The following is a 22397-nucleotide window of genomic DNA, read 5'->3' as shown; positions in this document are numbered from 1 at the left end:
GAAAACACAGCATACCAACTCCTATGGGATACAGCAAAAGTGGTCCTAAGAGGGAAATTCATAGCAATACGGGCCCACCTCAACAAACAAGAAAAATCTCAAATAATTAACCTTAAACTGCAAAATAACAGAACTAGAAAAAGAAGAACAATCAAAGCCCAAAGTCAGAAGAAGTAGGGAAATAATAAAAATCAGAGTGGAAATAAATGAAATAGCAATGAAAAAAACAGTAGAAAAGATTAATGAAACCAAGAGCTGGTTCTTTGAGAAGATAAACAAAATTGACAAACTCTTATCCAGACTCACCAAGGAAAAAAGAGAGAAGGCTCAAATAAATAAAATTAGAAATTAAAGAAGAGAAATTACAACAGATTCTGCAGAAGTACAAAAGATTATAAGAGAATACTATGAAAAACTCTACACCAACAAATTGGATAACCTAGAAGAAATGGATAAATTATTAGACTCATACAACCACCCAAAACTGAATCAAGAAGAAATAGAGAATATGAATAGACCAATCACAAGTAAAGAGATTGAAACAGTAATCAAAAACTTCCCAAAAAACAAGTGTTCAGGACCAGATGGCTTCTCTGGAGAATTTTACTGAACATTCAAAGAAGATTTAATACCTATCCTTCTCAAACTATTCCGAAAAATTGAAGAATACGGAACACTTCCTAACTCATTCTATGAGGCCAACATTACCCTGATATCAAAACCAGACAAGGACAACACAAAGAAGGAAAATTACAGGCCAATATCACTAATGAACATAGATGCAAAAATCCTCAACAAAATGTTGGCAAACCAAATACAGCAATTCATTAAAAGGATTATACACCTGTGATCGAATGGAATTTAGTCCAGGGGCACAGGGATAGTTCAACATCCACAAATCAATCAATGTGATACACCACATTAACAAAATGAAGTATAAGAAACACATGATCATCTCAATAGATGCAGAGAAAGCATTTGACAAGATCCAACATCCATTTCTGATAAAAACTCTCAACAAAATGGGTATAGAAAACGGGTATAGAGGGAAAGTATCTCAACATAATAAAGGCCATATGTGACAAACCCACAGCCAACATCCTTCTTAATAGTGAAAAACTGAAAACCATCTCTCTGAGAACAGGAACAAGACAAGGGTGCCACTCCTATTCAACATAGTACTGGAGTTTTGGCCAGAGCAATTAGGCAAGAAAAAGAAATAAAGGGAGTCCAAATGGGAAAGGAAGAAGTGAAACTCTCACTGTTTGCAGATGACATGATCCTATATATAGAAAACCCTAAAGAATCCATCAGAAAACTATTAGAAATAATCAACAACTACAGCAAAGTTTCAGGGTACAAAATCAACTTACAACAATCAGTTGCATTTCTGTACACTAAAATGAACTAGCAGAAAAAGAAATCAAGAGTACAATCCCATTTACAATAGCAACAAAAAGAATAAAGTATTTAGGAATAAACTTAACCAAAGAGATGAAAGACCTATACACTGAAAACTATAAGACATTATTGAAAGAAATTGAAGAAGACACAAAGAAATGGCAAAGTGTTCCATGCTCATGGGTTGGAAGAATCAACATAGTTAAAATGTCCATACTACCTAAAGAAACCTACAGATTCAACACTATCCCAATTAGAATCCCAATGACATTCTTCACAGAAATTCAACAAAGAATCCTAAAATTTATATGGAACAACAAAAGGCCCCAAATAGCCAAAGCAATCCTGAGAAAAAAAGAACAAAGCTGGAGGTATCACACTGCCTGACTTCAAAATATACTACAAAGCTATAGTAATCAGAACAGCATGGTACTGGTATAAAAACAGACACACAGATCAATGGAACAGAATTGAAAGCCAAGAAATAAAACCACACATCTATGGACAGTAAATCCTTGACAAAGGAGCCAAGAACATACAATGGAGAAAGGAAAGTCTCTTCAATAAATGGTGTTTGGAAAACTGGAAAGCCACATGCAAAAGAATGAAATTAGGCCATTATCTTGCACCATACAAAACAATTAACTCAAAATGGATTAAAGACTTGACTGTAAGACCTGAAACTATAAAACACCTGGAAGAAAATATAAGCAGTATATTGTTTGACATTGATCTTAGCAGCATCTTTTCAATAACATGTCTGACTAGGCAAGTGAAACAGAAAAAGTTAACAAATGCAACTACATCAGACTAAAAAGCTTCTGCAAAGCAAAGGAACCCATGAACACAATGAAAAGACAACCCACCAACTGGGAGAAAATACTTACAAATCACCTATCCAACAAAGAGTTAATCTCCAAAATATATAAAGAACTCACTCAAGTCAACAATAAGAAAACAAACTACCCAATCAAAAAATGGGCAGAGGATATGAACAGAAATTTTCCCAAAGAAGATATACAGATGGCCAACAGGCACATGAAAAGATGTTCAACATCACTAATTATTATGGAAATGCAAATCAAAACTACAATGAGATACCACCTTACACCCGTCAGAATGGCTATAATTACCAACACAAAAAACAACAAATGTTGGAGAGGATGTGGAAAAAGGGAATCCTCATGCACTGCTGATGGGAATGCAAACTGTTGCAGCCACTATGGAAAACAATATGGACATTTCTCAAAAAATTAAAAATAGAAATACTATACAATCTGGCTATCCCACTACAGGGCATTTATCCAAAGAACTTGAAATCAATTATCCAAAGAGATCTGTGCACCCCCATGTTCATTGCAGCATTATTCATAATAGCCAAGACATGGAAGCAACCCAAGTGCCCAGCAACTGATAATTGGATAAAGAAGATGTGGTATATATATAGAATGGAATACTTAGCCATAAAAAAAGACAAAATAGTCCCATTTACAACAACATGGATGGACCTTGAGGGTATGATGTTAAGTGAAATAAGCCAGACAAAGACAAACATTGCATGATTTCACTCATATGTGGAGTATAACAGATACATGGATAAAGAGGACAGATTAGTGGTTACCAGAGGGGAAGGGGGTTGGAGGGTGAGTGAAAGGGGTAAAGGGGCACATATGTGTGGTGATGTATAATAACTAGACTACTTGAGATGACCACAATGAAGTCTACTCAGAAAATTATAAACAATGTTAACCGGAATTTTCATAATTTTATAAACCATCATTATCTCAATAAAGTTATTGGGGAAAAAATTTGTTTTAAAAGTCTAAAAAAAAAAAGAAAATGAGTCTCAGGGAGGTCATCTAGGTTTAAATTCATGTTTTTTCATTCAGGTTTTTCAGCTTATTACTAATAGTTATCAAATATATCTCTTGGGATTAAGCCTTTGGTAAAGTTTCTCTCGAGTTATTTAATATTTAAATATTAATTATATAATTTAAGTGTGGATAAATTTTATAAATGTTTGGTTTCCATAGTAGAGTCTACATTCTCTATGTATGAATATTCAGTTTTATTCTCGGATTAATTCATTTTGACTACTTAGTATTTTCAAGATTAATAGACGCTAGATTCTGCCTCTACTTTTGGATTTTATTAAGTGTCAGTTTTTAAAATATAATTGTTTTTAGCAGAGGATCTTGGAGCCAGATTGCCCGGAAGGAAAACCCAGATTCTCTACATCATATATTTCTGATCTGAATCTGTTTTAAAACTACTCTCTGCCTGGGTATAATCAGTAGCAAAATGCAGATGACAATCTTATCCTCTCTGGGTGGTTTTTGTTCTATACTTAATCATGGTTATTGTTTCAAGGATGTACACAATAGTTAAAGCTCATCAAACAATATACTTAAAATGGGTATATTACACTATATGCAAATTGTACCTCAATGAAGTTAATTTTCAACGTAAATGCTATAAATAAAAATGAGGGTAAAATAAACATTTTCAGAAAAACAAAATTCCAGCAGGACTTCACTAATGGAAATGCTAAAAAATGTGCTCTTCATGCAGAAGGAATCTGACCCCAGATGAAAAGTCAGAGATATGGAATCAGCCTTACCATCTGCTCTTTGTTCCACTAATGAGTTAAATAAATCTTTGACACATTCTACTTTTGTATTTTTAGGAGATTCATGTTTTCAACTTTTTGAAAGTTGTGCTTTGACTCTTTTCATGGCCACAGGATACCCAAGTGGACTCATGTGCTAGAGCCAACTAATTAATTATGTGGCCCAAGAAAAGTCTGGTATGGGCTGTTTAAGGCCAGGCATGTCTTTTCCAGGCTCCAAGTAAGTCCTAAGGGGCAATAGAATAGGATTTTCCCCAACTCTATGTTTGACTTTTCTTCCTGAATCTGTGTTTATGTTTAGGATTCTGAATGTTGGACAAGTTTGGTTCTGGTTCCAACCTGTGCTCTGTTAATACATTATTCCTCATTTGTGGCAGCTATGGCATAGGGACCCTACAATGGTCCCTGTGATTACTGCTCCCTGATGTTCACACCCTGTACAATTCCCTCCCCTTAAGTGTGGGCAGGACCTGTGACTTACTTCTGGCCTGTAGTATATGGCAAGCATGAAGGGATTTTGAGGATGATAAAGATCCAAACTCAACAACAACTTGACCTAGCTTGGCAGTGAATTCTTCTCCAGTCAAGCCTGTGGACAAGGATGCACTATTATCAAAACTTTGATTGTGGCTTGGTGAGACCCTGAACTGGAGAACACAGCTCAGACTTGTCGAGACTCCTGACCCAAAAAAAACTGTCAAATAATAAACATGAGGTTTTTGGTATAAGCCACTAAATTTTAGGTAATCTTTCACACACTGAATAGAGCAGCAAGGATTAAGAATTTGGTTTTTTTGGTCTATTTGATAGGGAAGATCTATGTTCTGTCAAGTGAGAAATGCCCCAGAATTTGGTTTGCTAGTCTTTTCTTAATTGATATGTCTGTTTTTGCAAGACTATACCTTGTCTGTTCTGGAAAGGAGAATGATTCTCTTTGTACTAGTGAATTTTGGGGTTCTATATTTATTCTATCCTGAGGCTGATGTTGTGTAATTAAAGCAGAAAGCATTCTATGTTTCTTGACGCAGTTTACAAAAGGCTTTACCTATTAGTGTATGAGATTTAATCTTTGTCTACCTCTGGAGAATATAAATAAAATAGATTCTAAAGTCTCTTGTATGAAACGTCAGTGCCAGATAGGGATGCTGTTTGGAGCCTGTGGCAGGCCCTATAGAAGAATCACTGTGTAAGCCCTCACGTTTTTGGAGCAAAGCCCTGCCATTCCCTGCAGCTCACTACTTTCCTTTTGAGAAACAGTTCTTGGCCTGCTACTGGGCCTTAGCAGAGGCTGAACTCTTAATCATGGGCCACCAAGTTACCATGCAACCTGAGCTGCCCATCATGAACTGGGCATTATCAGACCCACGAAGCCATAAAGTTGGGCATGAACAGCAACACTCATCCTCAAATGGAAGTGGTGTATGGAGGCACAAGTAGGTTACATGAAGAAGTGGTAAATGCCCACAGTCCCTGCTTCTGCTACACTGCCTCTCTTTCCCAGCCTGCACCTATGGCGTTACAGGGAGTTCTCTACAATCAGTGGACAGAGGAGGAAAAAGACTTAGGCCTGGTTTATAAATGATTCTGCCCAACATGCAGGTGCCCCCCAGGAGTGGATAGCTGCAGCACTACAGAGCCTTTCTGAGACATCTCTGAAGGACAGTATTGAAGGGAAATCATCCCAGTGGGTGGATTTTTAAATAATCTACCTGACTGTTTACTTTCCTTGGAAGAAGGAATGGGCAGTTGTGCAATTATGTACTGATTCATGGGCTGTGGCCAATGGTTTGGCTAAGTGTTCAGAGACTTGTAAGGAACACAATTGGAAAATTCGTGAAAAGGGAATTTGAGGCAGATGTTTGTAGACAGACCTCTCTGAATGGACAAACAATGTGTAGATATTTGTGTCCCATGTGAATGCTCACCAAAGGATGACCTCAGCAGAGGAGAACTTTAATAATCAAGTGGATAAGTTGACATATTCTGTGGATACTGGTCATCCTTTTTCCCCTGACACCCTTGACCTTGCCTCCTAGGCTCATGAACAAAGTGGACACAGAGGCAGGAGTAGAGATTATGCATGGGCTCAACAACAGAAACTTCCACTCACAAAGGCTGGTCTGGCTATGGTCACAGCTAAATGCCTAATCTGCCAGCAGCAGAGACCAATACTAAGTCCCAGATATGGCACCATTCTCCAAGGGATCAACCAGTGACCTGGTGGCAGGTCTATTACATCGGACTGCTTTCATCATGGAAGGGGCAAGATTTTGTTCTTAGTGAAACAGATACTTGTTCTGGATATGGATTTTCCCTCACTGCACACAGAACTTCTGCCAAAACTACAATCCATGCACTGACAGAATGCCCTTTCACAGCAAGTTATTCCTCACGCCATTGCTTCCAATCAAGGAACTGGCTTCACAGCAAGAGAAGTGTTGCAATGGGCCCATGTTCATGGAATTCACTGGTCTTCTCATGTACCCCATCTTCCTGAAGTAACTGGTTTGACAGAAGGTGGAATGGCCTTTTCAAGACACACTTATAGTACCAGGTAGGTGGTAACAACTTGCAGATCCAGAGCAAGGTTCTCTAGAAGGCTACATATGCTTAGAATCTGCATCCAATATATGGTGCTCTTTCTCCAATAGCCAGAATGGATGAGTCCATGAATCAAGGGGTATAAATAGAAGTGGTACCATTCACTATTAGCCATAGTAACCCAATAGCAAAAGTTTTGCTTCCTGTTCCCAGGACCTTATGCTCTGCTGTCCTGGAGGTCATAGTTAAAAAGGGAGGAACAATTCTACCAGGAGACACAACAATGATTCCATTGAACTGTAAGCTAAGACTGCTGCCCTGCCACTTTGGACTCCTCATGCCTCTGAATCAGCAGGCAAAGAAGGGAGATACTGTGCTGGCTGGGGTAATTGATCCTGACTACCAAGTGGAAGTTGCAACACTTCCACTTGCATGATGGAGGAAAAACAGTGTATGTCTGGAATACAGAGATCTTCTAAGTAGTATCCTAGTATTATCATGCCTTGTGATTCAAGTCAATGGTAACTACAACAACACAATCCAGACAGGACTACTGATGACCCAGATGCTTCAGGAATGAATGTTTGGGTCAGGACCAGCTGAGGGGCTTGCTGAATTCAAAAGGAATACAGAATGAGTCGTAGAAGAAGATAATTATAAATGCCAGCTATAACCATGCGACCAGCTACAAAAATGAGGTCTGTAATTGTCATGAATATCTCTTCCTTATTTTTTGTGAGTATTTTTGTGTGTCTATATTTATACAGATATATAATATATCTTTGTTTTCCTTCCTCTATTATTCCCTTATCATGTAACATAAGATATTTTGACTCAATATCATAGTATTCAAGTATTGTTCATTTTATATCATAGTATTTAAGTTATGGAATATCAAGAAGAGTAAACATCACCCAAGGATCTTGCCTCCTCTTCTAGGAAAGGGCTTAGTATGTTTTTGGTTGTACACAGGATGGTTATATCATATTAGGCAGAATTATTACTTGTTATTGTCTTTATTTGGAGATCAAGTATGATTTAAAAAGATATGCGTGGGTGCCAATTTGGCAAAGGATGGACTTGTGATGGTTAATTTTATGTGCCAACTTGGCCGGGCCACAGAGTATGCTCAGATATTTGGTTAAATATTATACTGGGTGTATCTGTGATGAAGTTTCTGGATAAGATTAACATTGAATCAGTAGACTGAATAAAGCAGATTGCTGTCCCCAGTGTGGGTGGGCCTCATCCACTTCACTGAAGTCCTGAGTAGAACTAAAGGCTGAGTAAGAGAGAATTCACGCTCTCTCTCTGTTACTATCTTTAAGCTCTACTTTGGCCCTCTGTTGACTTCAGACACAGACTCTGACTGAAACTTATACCATAGACTTTCCTGGTTCTCAGGCCTTTGGACTCAGACTGGAACCATACCATCAGCTCTCTGGGATCTCTATTTTGCATATTTTGTGACTTCTCAGCCTCTATAATCACGTGAGCAAATTCCTTATAATAGATCGTTTTCTATATCTACGTTTATACCTATATCCTATTGATTTTCATTCTCTGTAGAATTCTAACTAGTACAGGCACTTATTCTGAAATTTCACCAGTACTTTTCAGAAACAGATTATATGAAGGAGCCATGATCAGAAATTATATATTTGGATAATTCATGAATATGGAAGATGTCTATGGTGAAGAATTCAGTGAGTTTTTCATTTAAAGGAATGTATTTATGTTCTATTGCTTCTGCTGGAAGTTAAAACTAATGTAGTGGCTTAAACATCACAAAATTATTATCATAGAGTTCTGAAGGTCATAAGTCTGAAATGAGTCTCACTGGGCTAAAATCAATGTGTCAGCAGATACATTCCTTCTGGAGGCTTTGGGGGAGAATCCATTCCTTGTCTTTTCCAGAAACCACCTAGAGGTTGCTCACATTCCTAAGATCAAGGACTCTTTCTTCTTCAAAGCCAGGTCCCACATTACTTTAATCTCAGTTTTCATCCTCACATCTCCTCTGATTCTGATTCTCCTGTCTCTCTTCCACTTAAAAGGAAAGCTGTGATTCCAATGGGCCCACCAAGATAATCCAGGATAATCTTCACATTTGAAAGGTCAGATGATTAACAACCTTAATTCCGTCTCCAATCCTTGATTCTTCCTTGCCTTGCAAGATAACAGATTCACAGTTTCTGGGGATTATTAAGTGGACACTGTAGAGGACCATTATTTTACCTATCACAGGAGGGAAGGTCATTAAATGTAACAAAGATAACATCACTGATAGGGAGTCTACCTACATGAGACGAATATTGGGGTCATAGGAGGCTGCAGCCATGTGACACATTTCATCCCATTGTTACTATAGAGGTTGAGAACAAGTAGGCTAATTTTCAAGACTTATCATTGGGCTTGGCCAGAGCTGTCATGGTCATTTAAATCTAGCCATAAAGGAAGCTGCTCTATCCCTAGAATTTTCAGCTGTATAAGCCACAAATGTGTTTGAGTTGCTTTTATCTGACCTGAAACTGAAATATCCCTGAAAATGTAAGAAAATTCACACCCTGTAGCTCCATTGGAACACCATGTTATGTTGTGAGATAGACTTCAGAATCTTTAGTCCAGTTTAGTTCCTGATAAAGAATCACTTTTACCTCAATTTAGAGCTAATGTTGTGTAATGAAACGCACAAAGATTTTGATGATAAGACAGTCCTAGACTTATATACTAGCCTAAATGGAAGATAAGACTGAATCCCAATCCTGGCTCTGGCACTTATAAACTGTGAGTACTTGGGACCATATATTTACTGAGACAACTATACACAGCATTAATAGACAATGAAGACATTTCTGGCATTAATTACTGAATTTCAAGATATACTTGAATGTGGCTCAGATATTAAAATGGCATGTATTAGAGATAAAAATGTATTAAAAATATATGAAGTCCACCAATATATTATGGCAACCAAAATGTGGCACTCATTTTGAGGAAAATGAGAGAAGAGGCTGCAAAATTGGTGGCCCATGTTCAGCCTTTGTGAAATATTCGTAATTCTGTCTCTTGAGATAACTTGGAAGACAGAAAATGAGTGAAATGCACTTCTGTATCTGGGTGAAGGGATCACAAGGCAAAATCTTGGCAACATCAATTGATTGTTTTTAGTTAGAAAGTATACGATACTAAAAGAAAGGAACTATCAGCATTACAAACAGAATTTAGAGGAAACAAACAACCCAACAATTGTAAGATTTGCTGAATCTTGTGTTGTCCTACAGAAACCTGATATGCCTAAAGAGGCATGATTAATCTACAGAGAGAGATGTAAGTTTTGAAAAGAAGTGTAAATATGGCTTTTGACTCATGGAATAGACAGTAATCAAATACATAGAAAACACAAAACATTTTTGAGAGAGCTCTATTGTAAAATGGCTGCCAGCCTGGACTGAGAGTCTTTAAAAGGTAAAAAGGTATCTGAGCCCTCAACATTCTACATTCAGGAAGCAAGCTGAGAACATTATACAAATTGAATATTTTCTAATGGCCTCTTCAAAATTATTCAAAAAGAGTGATGGAAAGAGAAGGACATTCCAAAGGGCAAAACCAACAGCCATAAAATCAATGGACTGGAAAGCATGATGGGAGCCTAATCAAGAAATATGCTCTACTGCCAAAATAGAGGGGAGTGATGTCACCAAGATGGCGACATAGAAGACTCTTGAATATCTCTCCTCCCACAGACACACTGAATATACAAGGAGCATTTCTCTCTGAGAGAAATCCAGAAACTGGTTGAGTAATTCCTACACATCAGGCGACTAAGAAAATACCCACATTGAAACAGATAGGAAAGGCTGAGACATACTCTTGAAATAAGCCCCACTGCTGGCACAGCACTGTATAATTGGGAAGGAACTCCCAACTCCCAGCTTCTCCCTGAGGAGCAAAGAGCTTGCACCACACATTTAGTTCTCCAGTTTTAGGGCTGTCACACAAGGGATGTGCTCCAAACCATATAGCTCTGAAAGCCAATGAGGCTTGCATTCATGGATCCCACAAGACCATAGCAAACAAAGAAGCACAGGTGCACAAGCTCTCCCTGTGTCTGTCCTCCCTGAGCTTAGTGCAGAGGAGGCAGGCAAAATGCCCATCTCCCAGTGATTCCCTGAAAAGACTTAATTGCATACTTTTCCAGATGCTGCCTCACAGTTCAGCTTCTAATCAGCCTATGTCAGGATGTTGACTGGGATCAACCCAGGAGAATGAAAGAGCCAGTGGGCACTTCTCCCACATTCTCCCTCTGGCTTGCTCCAACAATAAAACCAAATCACCAGCTTCTCCCTCCAAGGAACTTGTCCACACACCTAGGGACCCAACTTTTATGGCTGCCACCTGAGGGATAGGACCTCAAATCACTTAGCTCTGGTAGTCAGGGAGGCTCAGCATTCAGGACTTCCACAGGACAATAGCAAACAAAAAATCAGGATTTAAATGGGTGTATAAGCACTGCACACAGTTATACTCTCAGGCTCAGCATAGAGGGAGAAGGCAAAAATATCCATCTCCTAGTTTTTCCTTGGGAGGAGTTTGACTGCATACTTTCCCAGCTGCTGCCTGGGGGTCTGGCTTCTAATCAGCCTGCAACTAGTTGCTGACTGGAATCATGCCAAAAGACCAAAATAGGTAGTGGGCACTTCCTTGGCATTCTCCACTTGCTCATTCCAACAATAAAACCAAGTCGTCACCTTTACCCTAGAAGGAGCTTTTCCACACATCTAACATCCCAACTTTTTCAATGGTCCAAAATACTAGCCCTCAAATCACCTAGCTCTCATAGACAAAAGGGCTTGGCATACATGAGTCACACAGGACTACATTAAACAAAAAAGCGGTTTTCAAATGAGCACTCAAGCACTTCCCACAGAAATCCCCCACAGGATCAGTGCACAGGGAGCAGGCAAAAACGCCACCTCACAGTTTCTCCCTTGAAACGATTCGACTGCATACTTTCCCATATGCTTCTTAAGGTTCCAGACAAAATCCACCTGTATGTGAGGGTGACTGGGATCCTCTTGAGAGCCTAAAGAGCTGGTTTTATTGCTCCAACAATAAAACCAAGTCTCCAGTTTTTCTCTGGAAGGCACATGTCCACACATCTGGCACCACAACTGTTGCAGCAGCTATTTGAGGACTAGCTCTCAAATCACCTAGCTCTGGGAGCTAATGAGACTCAGCGTCCATTAGTCCCTCAGGACCACACAAATGAAAGAGGTGGTTATATTTGGGAGCACAGGCACTCCCAGTGACTATTCCCTCTGGCTCAGTACAGAGTGAGTGGGCAAAAACACCCTACAGTTGTTTCTGTGACAGGGGCTAGACTGCATATTAAATTTCCTGATGTTCATAGCAGCACCTGAATGATGGGTTTCTAATTACCCTGCATCAGGGAGCTGATGGCTCAGGGAATTAGTACTCACCTGGGAGCCTGAAAAGGCATGTGGGCATTTCCCAAGCCTGTGGGACACTGACAGGTCTTGACACACCCTCATGTACCGGAAGCCACTAAGAACAAAGAGAGCAGCTTGGGCAACCACAGAGGTTTGAGAGGCAACCAGGTTCTCAGGCCAGGATGACAGATGAAGTTCATCTCCTATATGAGGCAAGTCTGTCAAGACTGGAAGAGGTGGCAATCTCATCTAATGCATAAAAATGAACACAGTCAAGGAAAATGAAGACACAAGAAAATATGTTTAAAACAAAAGAACAAGATAAAGCTTCAGAAACCAAGATTAATGAAATGGAGATAAGTGATTTACTAGATAGAGAGTTCAAAATAATGTCATAAAGATGCTCACTGAGGTCAGGACAGCGATGCATGAACAAAATAATATTCAACAAGGAGATAGAAAATATTAAAGTACCAAACAGAAATCATAGAGCTGAAGATTAAAATAACTGAACTGAAAAATTTAATGGAAGGTTTCAACCAAAGGCTAGTCAAGAGGAAGAAAAGAACGGTGAACTCAAAGTCTGGGAAGTAGAAATCCCATCAGAAGAGCAAAAAAAAAACGAATAAAAAAGAGTAAAGATAGCTTAAGAAACTTATGGGTCATCATCAAGTGGACCAATATATGCATTACAGATACCCCAGAAGTAAAAGAAAAAGAGAGATTGCAGAAAGCTTATTCAAGGAAATAATGACTGAAAACTACCCAAACCTGGGGAAGGAACAAACATCCAGATCCAGGAAGCCTAAAAAGTTCCAAATAAGATGAATCCAAAGAAACCCACAGTGAGACACATAATTAAAGTGTCAGAAGTTAAAGACAAGGAAAGGAACTTAAAAACAGCAAGAGAAATGAGACTTGTTATGTACAAGGAAACCTCCATAAGACTATCAGGGCATTTTTCAGCAGAAACATTGCGGGCCAGAAGGGAGTGGCATAATACATACACAAAGTTTAGAAAGAAAAAAACTATGAACCAATAATACTCTATCCATTAAAGTTGTTCTTTAGAACTGAAGGAAAGATAAAGATTTTCCCAGACAAACAAAAGCAGGAGTTCAAGACCTCTAGACTGTCCTTCAAAAAATGTAAAAGGGAGTTCTTCAAGCTGAAACTAAAGGAAGCTAGTAAAATAAACAAATGAAGGTATAAATCTCACTAGTAAAGGAAAAAATATACTTAAATTTAAATTATTCTTATATTGTAATGGTGGTGTGTTAATCACTTGCAACGCTAGTACAGAAGTACAGGTAGAAGATAAAGTTATTAAAACCAAGTCTAGCTACCTTAATTTCCTAATGGATACCCAATATAAAAAGATGTAAATTGTGACATCAAAAACATAAATTGTAGGAGGATATAAAAATATAGAACTTTTATATGCATTCAAAGTTAAGTTGTTATCAGCTTCAAATAAACTATTAAAAATATAAGATGTTTTATGTAAGTTTCATGGTAACTATACTATGAGAACTAAAACAAAAACTATAGCACTAAACTAGTACTATACTAAAACAAAAACCATGGTAATACACAAAAGATAAAGAAATCTAGGCATACTGCTAAAGAAAATCATCAAATCACGAAGGAAGAGAGCAACAGAAAAAAAAGGAACAAAGGAACTATATAATAGCCAGACAAAAATTAACAAAATAGCAATAATAAGTCCAACCTATCAAAAATCACTTTAAATGTAAATGGACTAAATTCTCCAATCAAAAGACATGGAGTGGCTGACTGAATAAGAAAACAAGTCCTAACTATAGGCTGCCTATAAGAGATCCACTTCAGCTTTAAGGACACACATTGAGTGAAAGTAAAGACATGGGAAAATATGTTCCATGCAAAGAAAGCAAGAGTAGCTACACTTATATCAGACAAAATAGAGTTCTAATAATAGGCAAAAAAGATCATTATATAATTATAAAAGGGTCTATTCATTAACAAGAAATAACAATAGTAAATATATATGCACCAAATATCAGAGCACCTGATTCAACAGTGCATTAAAAGGCTCATACACCTAGCTAACATTGCTGCAGTAATGATTTTGCAATGTGCAAATGTATCAAATATGTTGAACACCTCATAAATACACAATATTGTATGCCAATTATAGCACAACTTTTAAAAAAAGATCATACATCATGATCAACTTGGATTTATCCCTTGGATGTAAAGATAGCGCAATCGATAAACGAGAAATGCCACATTAATAGAATGAAGGATAAAAATCATATTATCATCCCAATAGATGAAAAAAAAAGCATTAGACAAAATGCCACACCTTTTGTGTTAACAACTCTCAACAAATTAAGTACAGAAGGAACATTCCACATAATAATAAAGGCCATATATGACAAGCCCACAGCTCACATCATACTCAATGGTGAATGGTTGAAAGCCTTTCCTCAAGACAAGGGTGCCTACTCTCTCCACTCCTATTCAAAATAACCTGGAAGTCCCTTCCAGAGCAATTAAGGAAGAGAAAGAAATAAAGGCATCCAAACAAGAAAAGAAGAGGCATAATTGTCTCTGTTTGCAAATGGCATAATGTTATATACAAAAAATCATAAAGAATCCACCAAGAAAATGATACAACTAATAAACAAATTCAGTAAAAATTCAGAAAACAAAATAAGTAGACAAAAGTCATTGTGTTTCTGTAAGTTAACAACAAACTGTCAGAAGAAGAAATTAAGAAACAATCACATTTACAATAGCATCAAAAAGAATAAAATACTTAAGTATAAATTTAACCAAGGAGGTAAAAAATCTGTACTGAAAACTATAAGACATTAATGAAAGATATTGAAGAAGACACAAATAAATGGAAGGATATTCCATGTTCATGGATTGGAAGAATCAGTAACATTAAAATATCCATACTAACCAAAGCAAGCCACAAATGCAATGCAATCCCTATCAAAATTCCAATGGCATTTTTCACAAAGATAGAAAACACTACCTTAAAATTTGTCTGGAACCACCAAAGAATCTGAAAAGCCAAAACAATCTTGAGAAAGAATAACGAAGCTGGAGACATCACTCTTCCTGATTTAAAACTATGTTACAAAGTCATAGTAATCAAAACAGAGTGATATTGGTATAAAAACAGACAGATAGACCAATGGAGCCAAGTAGTGAGCACAGAAACAAACCCATGTATATACAGTGAATTAATTTTGACAATATCACCAAGAATACACAATGGAGAAAGGATAGTCCCTTCCATAATATAGTGTTGGGAAAACAGGAAATCCACATGCAAAAGAATGAAATTGGACTCCTATCTAATATCAAACATAAAAATCAACTCAAAATGGATTAAAGATTGAACATAAACCTGACGCCGTAAAACTCCTAGAAAAAAACATAGGGATGAGCTCCTTGACTTTGGTCTTGGCGATGATGTTTTTGGATTTGACACAAACAAAGGCAACAAAGACAAAAATCTAAACTAAACTCAAACTGAAAAGCTTCTGCACAGCAAAGGAAACCATCAGCAAAATGAAAAGGCAACCTTTGAAATGGGAGAAAATCACAGATCTGATAAAGGATTAATATCCAAATATGCAATGTGTTCATTACAAATCAATAGCAAAAAACCAAATAATCCAATTTAAAAATAGGCAAAGAACCTGAAGGACATTTTTCCAAAGAAGACATACAAATGGCCAATAGGTACATGAAGAGGTGCTCAACATCACTAATCATCAGGGAAATGCAAATCAAAACCACAGTGAGATATCACCTCACACCTGTTAGAATGGCTATTATCAAAATGGTAAGAGATAAGTTCTGGCAGGAATGTGGAGAAAAGAGAACTCTTGTACACTTGGTGGGAATGTAAACTGCTATAGCCACTATGGAAACAGTATGGAAGTTGCTCAAGAAATTAAAAATAAACTACCATATGATCCAGCAATCTCATGTCTGGGTATACACCCAAAGGAAACAAAATAATTATCTAGAAGATAATTAATAATCTGTACTCCCATGTTTATTGCAAATTATTCACCATGGCCAAGGAATGGAAACAACCTAAGTGTCTGTTTAGGATGGCTGGATAAACAAAATGGGGTGTATATATATATACACATATATACATATATAAATATAAACATATATATTATATATATATACTGAAATATTGTTCAGCCTTAAGAATGAAGGCGATCCCGCAATCTGTGACAAAATGGATGGACCTTGAGGGCATTATGCTAGGTGAAATAAGCCAGACAGAGAAGACAAAAAATGCATGGTATCACTTACATGTGAAACCAAAAAAAAAAAAAGGATCAAACTCATAGAAACAGTGTAGAAAAGTGGTTGCCAGGGGCTGGAGTTAAGGGGAAAGGGGACAGGTTGCTAAAAGGGTACAAACTTTCAGTAATAAGTTGAGTAATTTCTGAGAATCTAATGTATACCATGGTAACTACCATTGAGTAAGAGAGTAAATCTTCAGCTTTTTCATTAAAAAAAAATAACCATGCGAGGTGATGTGTGTGTTAGTTAACTTGGTTGTGAGAATTCTTGCATATTGTATACGTATATCAAAAGATTATGTTATACACTTTAAGAATATTACAATTTTATTTGTCAGTTTTACCTCGATAAAGCTGGAAACAGCAGTAAAATAAATAAATTTTTAAAAAAGTGGATTGTCATGAAAATATGTAAACATTCCAAATGCAAATCATTAAATGTGATACATAACAGTGATGATGATGATGATGATGGCAGCTAAATGAGAGAACTCTAACTGACAGATGTGTCTTCACCCATTTTTCTAAGTGGCAGAGTTCATCGTGATAGAACCCCACCTGTCTAATCTATGGTCTTATGATATATACATCATTCTCAGCATTGACATTAGCTTAAAGAACAGCTTCACCTACTACTTCATCAAGAGTAACTTAAAACCAACATATTTCTGATGGTGTACTTGCTATTTTTTTCCTTTACTGCATTCTAAAGATGGTGACGAAAGTGACCTCAAACAAACAGTTCTTTGCTTTTATTGCAATTTCATGTAGACATGTATATTTCCCCTACATAATTATACAGAATATAATCATTCTTTCATATTTTAATAGCATCATTAGCAAGAAAAATTCCCATATACTTATTTGCATTCCCACCTACTATGAATAAATCTGAGTTATTTCATTATAGCAAAGTAGTAATACATATATACAAACATACTCCAACATTGTATTAAATGTGTATTAAGCTTAACAAATTACTTTTCTTTGCCTATGTCTTTTTTCTCTAACAAAGAACTAAAATATTTATAGATATGATTTGTTCATTTTCATTATTATATAAATTCTATTGTATCTGTAAACAGAAAATAAGAAGAAAGTTCCCAGGAAAAGCCCAAAAACCGCTCTCTTCACTCTCCACTTCAGCCAGATGAAAAAGAAGTAGGAGAAACTGGCTGTCTTAAGAAAGCAGAAAATGCTCAGGCAGGAGGCAAACCAGGTAGTTAAGTGATCAGTTAGTGCCCAAAGAATAGTAACTGCTTTTGCTAGTTTCCTGGTGGCATACAGATGTGGAGACAGCCCCCTTACAAATGAATCGAATAGTGTTATCCACAGTTGAATGACTCTGGCCATAGCCAAGCTGGTAAGGATAAACCAAACAGTTCTATTAAGAGATACAAAGCTTCATGAATACTTTTCATAGTAGTTTGAGTCACCTGCTAAAGAATTTCCAAAGTAAACCCTAATGATGTCCAATTATCTTGTCACTAGCTGCAAATTTTCGTTTGTGCTAATGACTAAAAGGATGAAGTCAGGAGTGGAAACATGAAAGTATGAGAAAGATTATTTTCTGCTAATTTGTACCTTCATCTACCCTGAGCCATACATTTGAACACAAATATTTTAGATTTTGAATACTAATTGCTAGAAAAAAATTTAATTTAAAATTAAAATTTAATTGTATAATTATTATTAAATTTTGATAATTCAGTCATTATTTCTTACTCATCAATAAGATCCTTTTACCTATCAAGTATTTTTGTGGATTCAATATGATTTAGACGGACAATTGAATGCAATTATTTTCAGTTCAAAAAACACACCCAGGTCCTAGAGGAAATAACTGTAAATAATTGAGACATAACATTGTAGGAGCTAAATCAAATGTTAGAAGCGAAATACAGTGGGAATATACATGAGGAAGCTGCAAATGCTACACAGCAGAATCAATTATGTTTTTACAAAGACAGGAGTATTTAGTGTGAACTTAAAGACAGGAGTATTTAGTGTGAACTTAAATTCTTCAGAATTTATGAAGAAATAAAAAAAGAGCTGGTATTCAAGACTGATGTAAGGACATGAAAATTATCAAAGTGACATAAACAAGCTACACCATGCTTTTAAACGGAGGAACTTCTTTTGTTTTACAATAACTTCTTGGCTATTTCAATTGAAATATTACTAAGCGCCCTCTATCTTGCATGTCCTAAATTCCATGTTTTCCTCTTCTTTCTGGGCTATGGAAGGACTTTATTTGCCACCTCTGTTACAGATGGCTGTGGCAATGTGACTGAAATCTGAACAATGTCATGTGAGTGAAAATTATGTGCACCATTTACGGACCCATCCTAAAAACTCTCCCCATGCACACTCCTCCATATGCCTTTCTCCTCCCAACTGTCTTCAATGGAGATGACTCCAAGGCAATCTGGGAAGCCACATGTTAAAGATGGCATACTTTAGATCAGCCTGATTCCCTGGATAACTGCATAGAGAAGATTCCTCAGACACATCAGTACTGCTAAATGAGCAATATTAAATGTAGTTTGTGTTTGAGTCACTCTATATTTTGGAGCCTATTTGTGACAGCATTTTGTCTACCTGGTCTAATACAGAAATTAGAACTGAGAGCATGCAGATTTGTTTAGAAGTATTTTAATGGTAAAGAAACAAAACTAGGAAATCCATGCAACCTGCAGATTTTGTAAGGGGTTTCATTTTCATTGGTTTTCCAGTCCTAATATGGTTTATTCCTCCATTTGTTTAGTCATCAGAATATCATTTGGACCAACTATTCTGTGGGGTGGCTTTTATGTCCTGGGGAATCAGCAGAAAACAAGATAGACAAGATCCCCACATTATACGGCTTATATTCTACTGGGGCAGACAGATGACTAAAAACAAACAAATAAATTAGAAATGGAAATGGTTTATCTTAAGGCTTACATAATAGTTGTTAGAATTTCATAACACTGAGCATTAATATAGACATGTAAATTCAGTTATTAAACAAGGTTATATGTTTCTTTCTTATAATAGAACTTGCTATCAATAATATATTAACACACTTTCTATTTCATCATTTTCCACAAGATTATAATAGAACAGATTTTGAAGATATTCCCTATAATTATTGCATAGACATCATAGATACCATTTTAATATGTGCAGAAAGGTCGCTGAATAATGTACCATAATTTGTTACTGATCTTATTGTGAACATATTTTTAAGATAGGAAAGATTTGAATATTCTTATCTGAAGCATATAAAGAATTTTTAGGTAGCATAATGGAGGAGATGATTGGCAATTCAGAGGCCCAAAGGTGGTTTAGTGGAAAACTGAATAATTTGACATCAGATCTCAACTTCAGAAAAGGTCTTCTTAATTCAAAAACTGTAAGAAATGACTTTCTTAATTTCATATGAAAACATAGCAGCATTGAAAACAGGTTATGATCATTTTTATTTCCTCTTCATCCCAATTATATAATTCGATTTTTTTCTAAGCTTTTCATCTACTTATCTTAGATCTAATATTCCTCAGTATTATTTTTGTACACATATATAATTAAATCTCAAATATGTTTGTCAATATTGAATTTTATTGTGTGCGTCTTTTCCTAACAAAAGTTCTCACTGCATTTTATTAACCATGAAATAAGAATTCATGGTGAAATAATTTCTATTCCAAACAGATATCCTCAATGTGTGATTTAGAATTGAATATCAATACCATCCAAAAGATTGGAGATTCAAACAATAAAATCTAAATACACTGTGGTACATAAGTGTGGTCCTAATTACAATGGAAAATAGCAATGATTTCCTGAGAAAAGTTGCCAGTTCTTAAAAATGTGCAAATTGGGGACGGCCTGGTGGAGTAGTGGTGAAGTGCACGAGCTCTGCTGCGGCAGCCGGGGGTTCGGATCTCGGGTGCGCACCGATGCACCGCTTGTCAAGTTCATGCTGTGGTGATGTCCCATATCAAGTGGAGAAACACGGGCATGGAAGTTAGCCTAGGGCCAGTCTTCCTCAGCAAAAAGAGGAGGATTGGCAGATGTTAGCTCAGGGCTGATCTTCCTCACCAAAAAAAAGCAAAAATATAGATCATAAATTTTTCCATTGGAAGATGATAACATAGAATATGTATGTGAAATACACATTGCTTCCTAATTCTGAGGAATTTCTTACAATATTTTATAAAATTGTATTGCTTACTTCAAAAATATTGGTTAATGATCTGTTAATCTTATAATCTTTCTTATATTTTTGAAGGCCTGTCTTAGCTTCTTGTTTCCCCAAATGAGGATAAATGAATGGCTTAAAGGATACAGCATTGCCAGAGCCTCGCAAAGCATGAGAACCAGTTCATTCCGCGGCCTGACAGAAGCCCAAATGAAGATAACTATAGTCAGGAAGTGACAGGCATACAGCAAGAGAAAGGAGACCACACTTAGTACTGCTCTTACGTGGACTTTGGTGCTGGGATCTTGGGATCCTTTGCCATTGAGCTGCATCTTCTTGAGATGTTTCCACAGAGAAATGATTAACAGCAGAAAAGATGTCAGGGACATAGTAAAAGGTATGAAGTTTACTACCATGAATAGAGTCATATTTGAAAGGTGTAACATGTCCCTCAATTTGGTCTTCTGAGTGATGTTTTCTTCATACTCAGTAGTCTGCATATTATCATCTACAAATAGCTCTGCAAGATAAGAAACCGAAAAGACCGAAGACCCCAACAGCATTACAAGAAGTACGCTTTTAACTCTCTGCTTTAGGTGAAGAAATATAAGACTAGAGAAATTAGCTATCTTGACCAAGTAAAATATGCTGAGGTTAGTAGAAAGCCAGATGCTAAAATGGTTTCTTACTGTCCAGGCAATACAAAAAATAATTCTTACTTTTAAACTATATAAAACTGGAAGGAGCACAGTAGTATACCAATTTATTAATATTACACAGAGGAAACCAATTCTGGAGACCGCCAGAGCCGTGAGAATTTGATCAGCTGAGGACAACTTTTGTCTCTTGATCCAGTCAATGCAGTTCACCAGTGCTATGAAGCCATTGGCAAAATTTCCCAGAATAAATTCTGTCATTATTAGGATGGAAAAAATGCTTAGTAGTAACCTTATCATGTCTAGAAAGAAAAAGAAGCCAAGTCTAATATCAAGGGTAGTGGTTCCTTTAATGTTCTGATCTTAGCTTCTGTGTGCAGCTGGAATGTTCAGTCAAGTTCTTGTTTCCTTTAAATTCTATGACTGATGTCAAGCAGGAAAGCAAGAGTATGCCAATGGAAGAGCTCAGTGCTGTCTTCATGAAAAACATTGTTAATCCCCGAACAGCTCAAATTGACTCCTATTTATACACTGTGTGTCCTTGCCATGGGCTGGATTATTTCATAACTCGTGTTGAAGTGAAAGCTCATTTGCTAGGATGCAAATAAGGGCATATTGTTTTGCAATTTTTTGCTTGTTTAACCTCTCCATAATTTATGTTCAGCAACATTACTTGTTAGCAAAATTTAAAAATCGAATACCTAGAACCTACAGTGAATGTCTAAACAATCAGAGGGAGCTTGCTCCTAACTAGGATCATCATCACTAAGTATTTATTATTTTTTTTTAATGTCAGATTTATGTAGAAAGAATTCAAGCTTTTACTATGAAAAGCATCCAAGATTTTCTTGGGAACCCTGGGAAAGCCAATACACTCTAAATGCTGCACTTAAGTATAACTTTACTGTTTATAAGTTTATAAACACACACACAAATTCACACATACATCTCATGGATGGAATTATTGTCCTAAAATTTCCGAAATGTAAAATCAAGGTCAAGAGGTCATCTACATTTAAATCCCCCTTTTCTCCCACGCAGGCTTTTCAACCCATTATTCATAGCTATCGAACATATCTGTCATGCTTAGTCTTGACAAAATTTCTGTCTATTCATTAAATATTAATATGTAATTGAAATAGAGATTTTGTAATATTCCTTTGGCACATCAAAAGAATATGTGTTTTCCATTGCAGATTCCAG

At 36.6% G+C, this 22397-nt stretch overlaps 1 protein-coding gene across 1 annotated transcript; it reads right to left on the bottom strand.

The window, feature by feature from the left end:
* Nucleotides 1-20585: 20585 nt before the first annotated feature.
* On the bottom strand, nt 20586-21494 carry LOC131416316 (taste receptor type 2 member 20-like). Its single transcript, XM_058558753.1, has one exon. The coding sequence runs from the start codon at nt 21492-21494 to the stop codon at nt 20586-20588; it is 909 nt and encodes a 302-aa protein (XP_058414736.1).
* Between the last annotated feature and the right edge of the window lie 903 nt (nt 21495-22397).

This window comes from Diceros bicornis, chromosome 17 (genome assembly GCF_020826845.1).
Source record: "Diceros bicornis minor isolate mBicDic1 chromosome 17, mDicBic1.mat.cur, whole genome shotgun sequence".
NCBI classification, from domain to species: Eukaryota; Metazoa; Chordata; class Mammalia; order Perissodactyla; family Rhinocerotidae; genus Diceros; species Diceros bicornis.
The sequence above is the reverse complement of the archived record's forward strand: the minus strand, read 5'-3'. Positions and strand labels throughout refer to the sequence as shown.